We start from the raw sequence: 15,714 nt of genomic DNA on the forward strand, positions 1-15,714 counted from the left end.
GCTATTTGACTTGTTTGCATTTTAAAAAATCGTAATTTTGTAAGAGATATTTACAAGCCACACGATTCCTGTAGTCTATTCGTATCAAACTACATTTTTTCGCTCTCTGTCAGAAACAAATATCAGTGTAAACGGCAAATATTTGTCACGTGGTTGCAAATTTCTCTATACACCCTCTCCCACATGCATATGCATATATATATAGTGTATAATATATTTTCAACAATAATTCACATGTTGTCACTCTCCAGAGAAAATTTAGTTGGCCCGCGTGTGGGAGTGGTTAGCACATCGCGCTACGACGCCAGGGGTCCCGTGTTCGAGTCTCGGCCTGGGCATGGATGTTTGTGAGTGTCCATTCGTTAATTTCATCATATCATCACTCATCCATATCTTCGCAAATTATCCAAAAGTGGCACAAAAGGCTTGTAAAATAAAGCAAATCAAACCAAATCCAGAGAAAATTTATAAAATCCGCCCATGGGTCTGGCCTCCCTAAAGGGTAATGGCGGCAGGACCTTGCTGTTGACCACATCACGTCCACTATAGTGAATTTCAGGGCCGAGAAAGTAATTAATCATTTATAGGTTATATTTCTGTATTGTTAGAGTAGTGAAACAACTGCTAGGCAACAATCGATACAAGTTAAGGTTCAATATCTCCAATAACATTCAAGCTGTAGGCCTAAATATTCATATAGAATATAGGGTTGCGATACGTCCCGGATTTTACGAGACAGTCCCGGAATGGTATTGTTTGTCCCGGTGTTCCAAAACGTTTCTTCGTGACACATTAATGTCCCAGAATATGGCGATTAAGCAGACAAGAATGATTAAGACTATGCTTTCACGAATTTCGTTATTCGTTCATTACATTCTTACACATGAATTCATTATGTAAAGTACAAAATGGCTTTCTGAAAATGCTTTTTAAGTCTATAAATTTTGTTGCAATAAAACGTTTCTTCTGAAATTAGGCTACAAGGCGGTGTTTTAATTTTTCTCCGCGTCCTTTAAAACCGTTTCTGAAATACCTTATCCTCATTGGAACCCTACAGCAGTTTCAGTGTCTTGTCCATAATAATTATTGTATTCATACATACTACGTACTTCGTCGGGTCCAGGCTGCACCCCTCCACCTTCCCCAAAAGGCTTCCGGTAATCGGCATCTTGGATTTTCACTTATTACACAGCAACCCTAGTAGAATACCAACTTGATGAGTTAGTTGTATTTTCGATAAGTCATTCCGTTGGACTGTTCTAGCGAAGAAACGAAACCGATTGGTACATATCAACTACTGGGCGTCTCCGATGGCGTAGTGGTAATGAAGGGGTCCAGGTTCGATCCTCATTGGAGGCAGTGGTTCGGATCCCACATTAAACAGTGGTAACGTCGTAGCCCTGTAATCAAGGGGCTCCGGATTTGATAGCCGGCTGAGGTACATAGTGATTCGGATTGCACTTTAAACTGTGGGTCCAGTCGCGATTAGCCTATTTGTGCATAAAGTGAACTTCAAACAAAAATTAAAAAACAAATCCACATTAAACTGTAGGTCCAGTCCGGATTAACCTGTCTGAACGTAAAGTGGACTTAGAAGAAACTGCAAATATAAAATTCGATTACCAAGAATATGCACGTTTCGGATGGCTGACATCCAATCAGAAACCAGCCCCAAACTAACTGTAAGACAAACCGCAATCAGCTGTCAGTATTTATAATATCTATATCAAGCAGCGTTTTCTTGCCACACTTTCTCGATTGGTGGTCATAACATTTGAAAAGTCAAGAAACATTTTGCTGGCACTTTTTGGATGGGTGACCATAGCATGTTAAACATACTATATACTACAGTATTAGTATTATTATGTATCAGTAATGAGAATATCTCCATCTGAAAGTAGAATAGTAGACATATCTGACTCTAACATGAAATGCGTATATTCTAGATTCTCTCTACTCTCTGTAAGTAGTAACGTGAGAGCTGTGTGAAAAGAGGAACTCATCACGAATTTTTACGCAGCAAGTATAAGACGAGAAGGACAATATTCACAAGTGGAAGTCAGGGCATCAAAGATGCTGAAACTTCAATTTACAAAATGATAGCCTTGGTCTTTAGAACGCAGCCGTAACTTGTGTTGTATTGTCTCCTTCTGTAACGTTTCTCAATGCATCATTTGTTATTGTTCATTGCAGTGAAGATGCCGTCCCTCAGCGAAGACCCTCCAGACGACCGCCGGTACGCGATGACCTTCCAGATGCCGGAGCAGTCGCCGACGGAGCGTCTGCAGTCGGCGCAACTGCGCGTGTTGGCCCTCGTCCAGCCCGACCGCTCGTCTCCCGCTGGTGAGTGCCACGGCTGACAATATGATTTTTTAAAAGGCAGCTAGCTGTTCGATGGCCAGGATTCAGGACGCTATTCTTCAAGTCTATTGTTATGAAACGATTTGTTTTCTTTTCTTTTCCTCCAAGAAGACGCTCCATTCATTGGTGGGATGTGAGAGAAGACTGATTGATTGATTTGGATTATTTTTCATCGCTTTTCTGCCACTTTTGGCTAATCAAGAATGTGAGGATCAGGGTTGGTAAGGTAATTTACTCGTTACATTTTTTACGTAAGTTACGCGTAATTTACTAGTAATTTATTTTTCGTAGAAAACCAGTTTTAACGCAGATGTACGTATAAAACCAATTTGATTTCGTAAATTAGTAACATAAAAGCTATTTTAATTATATTACGTTTTAAACTTTCATTTTTTTACAAATTTCAGCACAAAATCATTATTTTTCTGAAGATTGTTTATGCACTTTAAATGTTTATGTATAAGAACACACAAATTCGGAAGGAAAGTTTTTTTAAATTTTTTTTTTTTGTTTACTGCCACTGCCAACTGCCGTACATAACAATAACCATCGCAAAAAAACATGTTTTCGTTTAATTTTAATATTTGATTCTAGTTTTTACATACTTTACGTATTTCACGCGTTTTTTTACGCTTAATTGCACATACCCTGATGAGGATGAGTGATAATATGACGAAATACATGACAGGACACTCACAGAACACCCATATCCGGCCGGGATTCGAATCCAACACCCCTGGCTTTCTAGCGCGCTGTGATAACCAAACCGCCACAGATGTTGACTTTTTGGCGCGGAATGCATAATATGCTTTTTCATATTGGATATATGGAAATTTTCTGCCACGATATGAATGTTTATGAGGATGCAAGGATTATTATTTGCAATATTTAAAACTAAGAAAATTATTAAATAAATCTCTCAAAATATTTTTTTCTATTTTTTGTATGGGTTTATACGAGGTGTGATCTAGAAATCCGTAGCCTGCGTTAGAAGCTGGATAGGTTTCACTGAGTGTTCATACGCTTTAATTTCCATGACTACAACCGAAGTGAGAAGTACTATGATCAGTTGTTATCTTTCTGTTACACGTACTTGAACCCTGAATGGCTGAAGTTTCTGTTAAAATGGGCAAGAGAAAGTCATTGTGTAATTAGCAACTATTTCAGTTTGAAAGGTTTTAGCATCCATGAATGTTCGTGAAACGGCTGTTGGGCCGTAAGGGTTACGAGAGCTTTTGTGTTTACACGTATAAATGTTGTGTTCGAACACTCATCTTAGCATTTTCCTTTATTTACATCGCTTTACAATCTTCTTTCCAGGTGTGGAACGACTGATCCGTGTGTTCCTTGTTGACGACTTGGGATCCCTGGAGGAAGTTGACATGCAGCACGTGTACGAGAGGGCAGACACGTGGGAAATGTTCAACGTGACGGCGGCAGTTCAAGCGTGGACACGCGGATACACGAGCAACCAGCAGATAATAATTCACATCAGTTGCGCCTGCCACACGGTAGGCGACCCTGGGACTTTTGAAATCGCGACGCCTCGCTCTCAACAGATTGAGGAATCGTTGCTGGTGCTTTACTACTCGACTGACAGCAGTGCTTCATTTTTCCACCGTCAGATGCCGCCACGTCTGACAGCGCTGGCGATTCCCCGCTCGAGCAACCACAGCCGCCAAGTGCGAAGTCTGGAGGTGGAAGATTACGAAGAGGAAACCAACATCATCTGGGACAACGAAGGGCAGGTGGCGGGAAGAACGAAGGAACCCGCTGATGGAGAAAAGCTGTCGCCACGTTTGAGAAGGTTACGTAATACGTGTCGACGACGACCCTTGTACGTCAACTTCGCTGATATTAATTACGATACCTGGATCATAGCGCCAAGTGGATACGAGGTACGAAAAATGCTTCTCAAGTTCATGCTAAAGTTTAAAGAAATTTGTTTCGGGTAGGGCCCAACCTTCGATATGAAACACAAAGCAAAGTGCGAAATTCTGGAAGGGGGGGGGGGGGGTACAGGATAATTCCCTGCAGCCACAATATTGTCCCCCAAAAATCCCTCCATCAAAATTGGGCTGAGGGGTGGGGGTTGTTGTAACAACAAAGATAAGCAATTAGTTTAGACCAGATATACTAAGGATAAAATCGAAAACACGCACTAAATAATATTTGTTCTGTGGTTCCTATGCCTTTCCTTTTTCTGCCTCCTTTAAATGTTCTTTGGTTGCGAATTAAAGATTTTGGGCGAATTTCCCGGCGAAGTTCTTCAGTTTTTCGCTTTTTACTTTTCACTACTTTCTTCAAAATTGACACTAGGCCTAGGTCGTCCTCTATGCCTTTCCCAGGAGTAGGCGAAAGAGCAACTGCAAACGCTTAAAGTAAGGTAAGGTAAAGTTCCCCGTGCATGAAGGCGCATTTAAGGGACGTGGAGGTTGGGCCCCACACATTCTCTATCTCGGATATTTTAGACGTGATGTGATCAGCACCACGCTCCGACCCCCTTTATCCGCCAGGGTAAAACGGCTTGAATCTAAAATCTGTTTTCATCATACAGCGAACACATTATCTACGTACATTAAAGCCATTCTATCCCCTTCCGGAACGGAACTTAACCTTACTTAACGCAAATATTATCTAATTTTGACTGAGTGACGATGCTAATGGGTGTAAGTTTACAAAATTGGTCAATTTTTACGTCGAAACATGCACAATTAGTAGGGGCATGCATATTTCGTTTTTGACGAAAAAACGAAATTTGAAAAAACACATTGTAGTGTTAATTTTTCATGTTTTTGAAAGGTGTGAGGTGCATTTTGTGACCATATTTTGTCACGAAATAATGCGAAATGAACTGCAAAAAGCGAAATTAACTCTTAAACACGAAATTCAGGATTTATTCACCGCCGTGACACCTTCCGAGGTCTGAATTATCCTGAGAGTTATGCAATTCCCGGAAAATTGATTAATTCTGCTGTTAATATTGGAGAAGCAAGAATGGACTCCTTTATACAGAAATAAACTTAATACTCTGATAACTACATAAATGTGCTATTAGAAGTGAAATGTTAATTCTGTGGAATAAGTGTAGTTTTTAAATCAAATTTAGGATTATTTTCACAATTTTAAAACCAATATGTCTTTTTATATACCACTTTTCATCCATTTTTTCACCGCTATAACACCGATATTTTATTTTATTTACCGCTTTTGAACCCGAAATTGACTCAGTTTTTGTACCGAAATTTTGCCTTTTTATTTACCAAAAATATGTGCCTCTAACAATTAGTAACAGAACTTACCTTTATATAGATTCCGGTCCACCTCTGTTCGTCACTGCAGTAGTGTCAAAAGTTTCTCGGAAAAAAACACTTCTACTTGGGTTTCTCAAGTTGCATGTACTCAACTAAAAACAGCACAGTTTAACAAAGACGCTATGATTAATTTGCACTACGTACAGTGGCGTGCCCAGGATTTTCGAAAGGGAGGGGTTATGTATACTTTTTCTTTGTAGTCAGCCCTCATTTTGTCATATTTTCCTACCTTTGACGTTCTTTTTTTAAAATACTGGGCCAAAGCGGGGGGGGTTATAACCCCCAATCAAACCCCCCTTGGGCACGCCACTGACTACGTAATTACACAAACACGTTAAAAAGTGTAAACGTTAACGACCTCGAAACGCAATCGGACGATGACTCTACCCAGGGACTTTAATTTGACAGCACATGCTCCACAACGCCACCTGTTAATCACAAAAGGTACTAAAATAGTCGTATTGCTCTGAGAGCCAGTTGCCAAGGGGTGGGGGCAGGGGGAAGAACAGCGAAACTTGTCAAAAGATTCATCGATTTCTCGGCAACTGCTGTAGATATAGAGATGAAAATTTGCGGAATGACAAATGATAGACCGGCAAAGTACGTATTAGTTTAAGGCAGAAAAATCACCAGGATTTATTTGCTTGTTCGTGGAAGACAATATTAAAACATTACGTGGGCTATCAAATATCTTGGAAATTATGAGAACTATAAGGACATTTTTTTCTGGACTGAAAAATACATGAAATACTATTATAAAACAACGATTTTCTTCGTCAGTCTATCTATCTATTAATTGCAGGCAGGGGTGCCTACCCCCCCTAAGGTCAATACCGCATCCCCCCAAATCATGTAATGCGTCCCCCCAAAATCATATCATGCGCCCTCCCCCAAAGCATATCATGCGTCCCCCAAAATTCATATCATGCGACCCCCCCAATTATATCATGCGTCCCCCAAAATCATATCATTCGCGCCCTCAAACTACGAAAGCGTGTCTACCGAAAGTAACTATTTCCTTAGCTTTACTTAATTAACACTATACTTGATCTGCCTCTCCTCTCTAAACAGAGGTGCCCATCACTCAAGATTGCCCATAAAATCGTTCATCATATTCCCCCAAAATAGTTTGGATGAATACGATAAAACTGATTTGAATGAAATACCATGTTAAATTCTCCATATTTTTAATTGTTTGATTTTCGAAAAAACTTAAAGCTAGCACATTGATTGGTTAAATGTAGTAAATTAAATTATGTAAAAATTCATATAAATAGTGTTTGTGAGTGGGCTTATAAAACTCACAATTTGAGTATTTAACATAAATTCAACCTTGGCAAACCAAATATCGTGCTGCAGCCGTATGACAGATTAAATTATTGTGTCACGAGACATTACAAAACCCTAGCTAGGGCCTCCCCGATAGGGCATTGGTAGCATCGTCGCCTTGTAATCAAGGGGTTCCGGGTTCGATACCCGGTGGAACCACATAGTGGTTCGGATCTAACTTTAAACTGTAGGTCCAGTCCCGATTAGCCCTACTGTGCATAAAGTGGACTTAAAACACCAAATAAATCAACAAAAAATAACCCTAACTAGAAATACTTAAGCTCAGGGCGATAAAATAATATACAGTTTCTCTTTCAAAGAACTCAACCCCCCCCTCATGTCTTTTTGGGGATAAATATAATTATTTTAATAACCCCTAACAATAATTACGTGGATATTTATTGTCTTCAGTGCAAATTTAACTTGTTAAAGTAACATTTTCCTGACAAGAAGTTAGAAATGTGATTCGATATATTTTTGTTCTAAATGATGCACCTGTTTTAAATTAAGCAGTATACAAACAATAAGCATTATATTTTAAAAAGTCATATTACTAATGAATATCGCTTATGTTTTGTAATGCAGCCATAGTATAAAACGTTACATTCGCCCCAGTAAAGCGCCAAACAGGCATTCTCGCAACACACTAGTGCGAGCGAAGCGAGCAAGAACATCTTTACATCAATTTCTTTGCAGGCTTTCAACAATATTAATTTAATGGAGTGTCAATAATTTCTTAGGATCCCGAGATATTTAGTCTTTTCCAGCTTCCCTTTTGGCACATTTGGAGTCGAAAACATGTGGATACCATATCGCTAAATACAGTCTCCACAATTTAATGTTCGAATTCTCTATCCACTACAGAAATCCATTGACAATCTAAGATTTAACACTTTATCAAGAGCTTCCTATCTCCCCCTTGATATTTAATACTAGGGCTGGGCCGAGACCGCTTTGAACAGATACCGATACCGATGCCGATATACTCACCGATACCAATACCGATACTTGTATAATTCCAATTTAAAATAACAAATATATATATATGGGGGGAGGGTGCATGCTCTGTTGCAACGATGCATCTCAACTGTACAGTCTTTTTTAGATCAGTGACAATCGGTCAGATGTTTCAGATATGAGAGAAATATTATAAGAAGCTAAGAGCGAGATAATCGTATCTTGCAAATTTAGATCATGCCTCTTCAATCTCCTTTAAAACTAAGGGGTCAATCTTCCCAAACTAACATTAAATCATCTGTGAACACAAGAATAATTGGCAATTTACCAGCCTCGGCCGGACACGACGTCTAAAACTAACAGTAAAGCTGTAATGTGAAACCAATCCCGTCTCTTTTTGTCCTTTAACAAAGGGAATAAAAATTTGTAAACGAAATGTAAGGAGAGAATGATAACTAACCAGTCTCTTGTTTCTATATCAGGCGATTGACTTCAGTACAGTGATATTCCGACATGACTTTGCTTTCGACACATATACTTTCGGCTGACCAAGGCAGAAATTTATTTTATTAATAAACATAAACTAAACGTAACGTTTATATAACAACAAAATTTTCATTTGTATGCATCATTTTCAAAGTTATCCACAAATTATTCTAATACTATACTTGTGCTGTTAGCAATATCAGGTTGGCTACTCACTTGGAATTATACGTGAATTATTGGCTCTGGGAATTATGCGTGAATTTTGTTAAAACATGAAAAAAAGGTATACAAGTAGATGTTTTCTCTATTCAATTTTTTTCCCGTAGACGTGGAAAATTGCAACTTTTATTAATCCAAATCCCATTAAATTCATACATATTTATAAATGACTTGAGGCAAGTTTCTTTCAGTTCAGCTTTTATTTTTTTATCGAGGAAGAAAATTAAAGTTGCATGAAAAATAAAGAAGAATTTTCCCAATCCGTTTATTTTGTTAGTGTATTTGCAGAACAATCTATCTGGCAGACGGAAGATTATTGCAAGATACTGTAAGGCATCTTGAAGTTGATTTGGTAAATTTTGGGGTGTATTGGAATCAAGTAGACCCTCTATATTGTTAGATACGTATTTGTGTGGGTGGGTGGTGAGAGTGCGTCATACTTAAGTTTAAGGGAATTAGCTATACTTGAACTTTATCATGGTGCTTGTGACAACCCTGAATCTCTTTTCATGTTATCCACAGTAAAACTCCACCTTGTGTCTGAGAGGATCATTTTACATGCTGAAAATTATCTTTCAACAGACACATAGTTAGTAGTGCAAATTTGAATTCTGAAACATTACTTCGCAGGGTGTGAATACCACAACAGGACCGAACTGACACGGAAGTGAGTAAGAGCACAAGGATCAGAAGTTTGTATTTGGACTGTGCAGGCAGTAGAGGTGACTATGTGCCAAAACTGGTATGGGGCCAGGACAGTTTACTTTCTCTTAGTAGACAAGGCTTAGCATTAAGAGTCCATAATGAGGGGGTAAGGCAAAAAGTTAGGGGAAAAGGGAAACTGCCCCTCTAATCGCTGCCACTGTGTGCAGGTAATAGTGGCACCAGCCATTTTGCTTTGTTAGAGCTTTGAAAAACATCATTGACATGTAGGGGAGTGAGATCGACAGAAACATGTTTAAAACATGCCAGTCATTGACAGTGGCGAAGCTAAGGCGTAAATACTGGGTAGGCTGAAAAATCTGCTCATATTTTTTATACAGCAGGTCCATGCGTCGATTCTTGTTGGTTGCAATTGCAAAAGTATAAATTACTCTTTCCTTAAAGCCTTGATCAATAGGAAGTTCTTTAACCAGTTTTTTTTTTTTCAATGGCTATTGTACTGAGAGAACTTAATCTTTCATTTTTCATTGAATTACGGAGATAATTTTTTACTCTCTTGTGTGCTCATACTTCTATCGGAGGAAGCTGTTGTAACAGTAACAAGGAATATCAAGACCAACTTGATAAGTTGTGTTACTTCTTTTGTAGATTGTTTGAAGATCATTGCTAACTATGAATTTTAGACGGTCTGCAGGAGGTAAATGCTTTTCTTCATCAGCATAGATATTTTTAAAATCATTTTCTAATCGTTCTTTGTTGAAAAATGGATATGTGAACTGAAGGTTATTTAATTTCATCACTGGAAAATGTAGTTATATCGCCCAAAGCTATTTTGGTCTAGCAATTCAACAAATTTTATCTTTTCAAGATCTCTAAAACGTATTTCCATTTGTACAGTCAGTGTCTCCAAGATTTCGAAGGTTAAGCATCTGAGAGCCACGAAGTCTTGTTCACTTACATTTATTTCACTGCAAATCCTCTTAGAGTTTTCAACACATAATTTCACAGTATTATATTTTTATAACATAAATACACTATGTGACACACACACACACACACACACACACAGGTGAGCCCATGCACTTGAAGTAAATTAACATTCAACAATGCAGCGCGTGAACGACGCACTTTGCACAAGAAGACTAGACAACAGGTTGGTTCTGAGGCTAGCCGCTTTCACCCAGTGAATCGGCAGTCCCCTCCCCTTACCCTCCCCTCCCACCTACACAGAGCGCACGCTGTAGCTGCCTTTTAAACGCGAGGTTTTTCGTTAAAAGCCTCACAGTTCGGACCGAACGCGCGCTCTCTTTCTGGCTTGACTGACGAGATATCTGGAAGGATCGGCGGAACCAAACGTTCGGATTACATGGTTTAATTCGTTTTAACGAACTATGATTGTTACAGGGTACAAGAACATTTTAATTTCAAAATTTTTTGGGTAGGCTAAGCCTCATAGGAGCTTCGCCACTGGTCATTGAAGTGTTTCGTCACCAAACAGAGTAAATACATCTGTGAGATATAAAAATCCTGTACAACCTAAAAAAATACATAAAAACCTAAAGAAAGGCTTAATTTAGGCACATATACCTAAAATAGGTTCTAACAAGCAAAATAGGATATTTTAGGCACTATAAAACTTCGTCAGTTGTTGCATTTTTTAATGAAATGCTGACATAACTTGTTAATTCTTATTTACCTGCAAATGAAAAAATAGGATAAAAACCTAAAATCCGAGGTCTACTCATATCACACACTACATGAACATTAAAGTAACAAATGTCACATTTGCGCATGTAACATAACCCTATAGCTCTACAGCACCATGGCGGGCCTTGGCTTACCTACCGACTGCTGGTCTCCCTCCCACACTGTTCCGCCGTCACCTGTTATAGCGTGGAGGTCTCACACCAGTGTTGGGGTGACGGGTGATCAGCCCGACGAACCCCCAGCCGTTATTGTAGGTCTTCTCGACCAGGTTACGCTCACTCACTCGGAGCTTCCCAATTTCCTCACGATGGTGGGTTGCCACCGGCCCTATACGTAGGCCGAATAAATTCCGACCAGAGCCGGATTCGAACCTACGCCGTCCCGCAGCGAACGATCTCAAGACGAGTGAACGCCTTAACCCGCTCGACTACGGAGGAGGACCATTTGCGCATGTCTTTCATGATATATTCCTATGTAGGCCATATTGAGTACACCTTACATGGTCTTCTTTCTTCCTTTATTATAAACAGTACTTTAGAATAAATTTTAAACTAAGTACAATGTTGTAAAGTACAAATTATGAGCTATTATAATATGGAATAGAGATAGACATCTACCGCTTGGAAGATGCAGTGTAAGTAATAAATTAGTTGTGCAATATTAGATCACGTAGAACACAATCACAAGGTTCAGCTATTTCGCTTCTTTCTCTTGAAGTTACTGAACTATAGTTACAGCCAACAGGTTCAATCATGTCATTCAAACAGTATAAATGACATACTAACGTAATTTGTTGTATTAACCATCTAACTACTTGGAAACAGCAAATGGGACATGTTGGGTACTAGGCAATATTGGGTTCACGTACCTTACAACTTAATTATTTAAAATAAATATATAAACTCTTTCAGGTACTCACTGCTCCATGCATTCAGGGATGGCATTAGATTGTAGACATAGATACCCCTGCATTTATCAACAATGACTAATTATTACTCAAGTATTGTTGTGCACCTGGAAGGTGAACTGAACATCAACATCATATGCATAAAAAGATATTTCAATTAGAAATCAGGATACAACAAACATACAACACATTTTTTCCATGAACCTGGAACATTTTGTGAAATCAACAAAGTACTACTCTTACACACAATTTTTTTTTATGGGTGATTAAAATTTCTTAATGTACTTGCTTTGATGATGAAATTTAAATTACTAATGTCTAATAATAGGTGTTTATCCCACATTGTGGCCATGTACTCTAAAGTGCAACCTTTGTGCTCTGGGTATGGAATGTGTGCAGGTTCGAGTCTCCAGGGGGAAGCGTAACAACTTCTCCTGAAATTTCAGCCTGTATAGGGGACTGGTGGCCACCCACCATCATGAGAAAATTGGAGAGTCACAAGTGAGTAGCATAACCCAGTAATGGAGAACATACATTAATAACTGGGTGCTCACCGTGCTGACTACATTCACCTCATAACTGGTTGGATGATCTCCCACCTCTGGTAGGGGTAAGGTTGGCAGTCAGTAGGTAAGCACTGGTCCTCATGGCTGTCATCTTTTGCAAACTTAAAAAAAGTGCCTTTTTGCAAATTGTTCATAACTCATGTTTTCACATAAATTAGTACTTTAATGGTTCAGCAAACCTGAATAGGTCAAAACCACATTTCTAAGTGCATTGTTTTATCTATTGTTTTTTTATCTTGACTCTTGTAGGCCTTCCAGTGCAGTGGAAAGTGCTTCTTCCCTGTAAGTGACCACCTGTCTCCAACAAAACATGCCATCATTCAAACTTTGCTGCACACGGTTGCCCCTAAGAAAGTTCCACGTGCTTGTTGTGTGCCAACAAAATTGGATCCCATATCCATTCTGTATTTGGATGATAATGGAGTACTTACTTACAAGTTTAGTTTTGAAGATATGGTTGTGGCAGAATGTGGCTGCAGATGATGAACACTGGCACTGTACAAATTGTATAAATATATTTGCTGTATATGCATTTACATAATGTACAGTTTATAAAGTATACAGGGTTTTTCCATGACCATGTAATAAACTTTCAGAGATGATAGACGGGAACTAAATCATCAACTTGAGATTAGGAATCCTTGTCCATAAAAGCCTTGTTCAGAAGTTATAAGCCAAAACGATTGTGACAAAACCTGAACATTTAGGGCAACACCACAAAAACATAGGGGAAGTAACTTCCATGAAAGACCCTGGATAAATTATAAATAATACTCCACAGCAGTGGATAATGAAGAGGAACTCCTGCAAGAATCCTTGCTGCCTGTGATGTCAGAAAGACTCCAGGGATATTAGAGCAAATGCGACAGAGCTTATTGTTGCACCGTTATGCCTGCATTGAAGCTGGAGGACACAACTGCTGCAAATTTATTCATCCTGACTTGTTAAGTATGATGTAGTAATGACAACAGATAGTAATTTACTTATTAAAGCTACAAACAGAGATCATTAAGTTTTTTCTGCTTTCATAAGTATCCCAAACTTTGTTTAAAACTTTGGTCTGTTCAGACCACTTTATGCTCAGATGGACAAATCAGGACTGGACCTACAGGTAGAGTGGGACCAGACACACTGTGCTCATTTCATATTCCAGAAGAAGGGTTTGTGTAGAACCTTCTACTTTCTGAAGGTTTTGATTTATAGCTCTTGACTGGGGTTCCTTATATATCCATAACAAACACCAATTTCTCAATGTTACATCCCTTATCCTTTTGTAGGGCCCAGGGATCAAAATGGACCAGAGTGGACTTGAACAGTGTGAAAATCTGGAGCCTACCCATTCCATCTCATCACTGTTGCAATCCGAGGAAAAAAAGCAAAAGCATGTTAAAGTAAAGCATTCAATTTTGTGGAAAATGCCCATTTCAAGCCCATGCGTGTGTTTCGTCACAATGGTTTTGGCTTAAACTTCTGAAGGAGGAGTTTCTGGGCAGAGGTTCTTTATCTCAGGTTGATGCTTTTATTCCCCTCCACCATCCCTGAAAGTTTGTTACATGGTCACAAAAACACCATGGGTATATGTATGTGTACATATACATAGTGTAATATAATATGTATCCTATGGTATCCAGGACGAACAATAGGGGCACTCACTATAGGTCTCAGGCTTGAAGAGATGCACACCAGGACATCTCCCCACCCCTACACACACACTACAAATATTGAACCCTAGTAGCAAATGCAATTGCAGGCCTCCTGACCAACACAATCACATAGCTTTTCAGTTCAAATATGACAATCATACCCTATAAACACATGTAAGGGAAGGATGGAGATCTCATTCACCAAACAATTAATTATTCTTATGAAAAGGCAGAATATTACAGCTTACCTTCTTCAACTTTATGAGTTTGAGACCCGGTGGAAACATAATGCATAGCAATTCAGATTCTAGTCCCGATTAGCCTATCTGTGCATAGAGTGGACTTGAAAAAAAAATTCAAATTTAAATTCTGTTAATTTACATTTTCCAAATATAACTTTCATCAACCACAATTCTAACAATTCATGCAATATTTTGCAAAATGTTTGGCACGCAGAAACTGCTCAGTTTTCTCGGTTGACAAATTGAGGTTTATCTTGCGTTGTGCCAACAGTTGTTTCTAACAACTGGATTCACGTCGAGCCACAAGAGCATGACCACTACTGGCCATGGAGAACTACAGGGCTGCCAGAAGCCATTAGATCCAAGCCAGGGCCTCACCAGAGGAGAGACCCCTCAGGCCAGCCAACTGGACCAACCCCCAACCAACCATTCCAGTATCCAGGCTCGATCAAGGGACCCGAGATCAGTACACCCTAAACTTTGTTCCTTTATATCGGTCTAATTGATTACCAACTAAACTTAGCAATTTGTAATTGTGTTTCTTAATTTACTGCTCTATCTCAGACTCATCACCTGTCAGTCAACAGGTCCTACCCTCGCATGCAAAGTGTGAAATCCAGTGACTAAGTTTTAACACCCCCGTTTGAGTCTCCAGGAACCCATCCTGGGATGGAACCTTACTTTGTAATGCTATCATGAAGCATTGGAAATTCAGAAAATATTAGTCACAGTTCTAGATCTATTCGATTTCAACACATGTTGAGTGTCATATGTATGATTAATTAAAAATTATGCCTGAGCCAATACCACTTTGAATCTATACCAATGCAGACACACTCACCGATTTCCATAGATACAAATATTGATGCTTAAAAATTGATTTACATGTTGTTCAAAATAATGAATAATATTAGGGTGCAACTATTCCACTCAAATTACATGCATCAATTTAGCAATATCTTTGCTATAAAATATTCAAGAACTACATCAGAATAGTAAATTACATGTTATGTTATAACAAAATTCAGAGTTTTCACACACTACTAATGCAAAATATTTAGAAACTTCGAATTTTGCATAATTTTCATGATAATTAGACTTCATGAGTGTCACATGGGATATTTGCAGAGCCTGTGAAAGATCAAATGCTGGATTAGTATTGGTTGGTATTGGTAAATAAATTACAACCGATACTTTCTGATATCGATATTACATGTATCGGCCAATACCGATACATCAGTATCGGCTCAGTCCTATTAAAAATATAAATAATTTTCAGATCTAAAGGTATTCGATCAACGTGTTAAGAAATTCACAACA

At 38.7% G+C, this 15,714-nt stretch overlaps 1 protein-coding gene across 1 annotated transcript in view; it reads left to right on the forward strand.

Moving 5' to 3' along the window:
- LOC146003459 (bone morphogenetic protein 10-like) overlaps positions 1 to 12,992 on the forward strand; it is a 207,504-nt gene extending 194,512 nt beyond the window's left edge. Inside the window, exons 2-4 of the mRNA XM_083141747.1 lie at positions 2,194 to 2,343; positions 3,682 to 4,259; positions 12,759 to 12,992. Coding sequence (XP_082997873.1) covers positions 2,199 to 2,343; positions 3,682 to 4,259; positions 12,759 to 12,992 — 957 coding nt within the window. The 5' untranslated portion in view covers positions 2,194 to 2,198. The remainder of the gene's footprint in view (positions 1 to 2,193; positions 2,344 to 3,681; positions 4,260 to 12,758) is intronic.
- Positions 12,993 to 15,714: the final 2,722 nt, after the last annotated feature.

The sequence above is a fragment of the Lepisma saccharinum genome, chromosome 20 (assembly GCF_977018435.1).
Source record: "Lepisma saccharinum chromosome 20, izLepSacc3.1, whole genome shotgun sequence".
In the NCBI taxonomy this organism is placed as follows: domain Eukaryota; kingdom Metazoa; phylum Arthropoda; class Insecta; order Zygentoma; family Lepismatidae; genus Lepisma; species Lepisma saccharinum.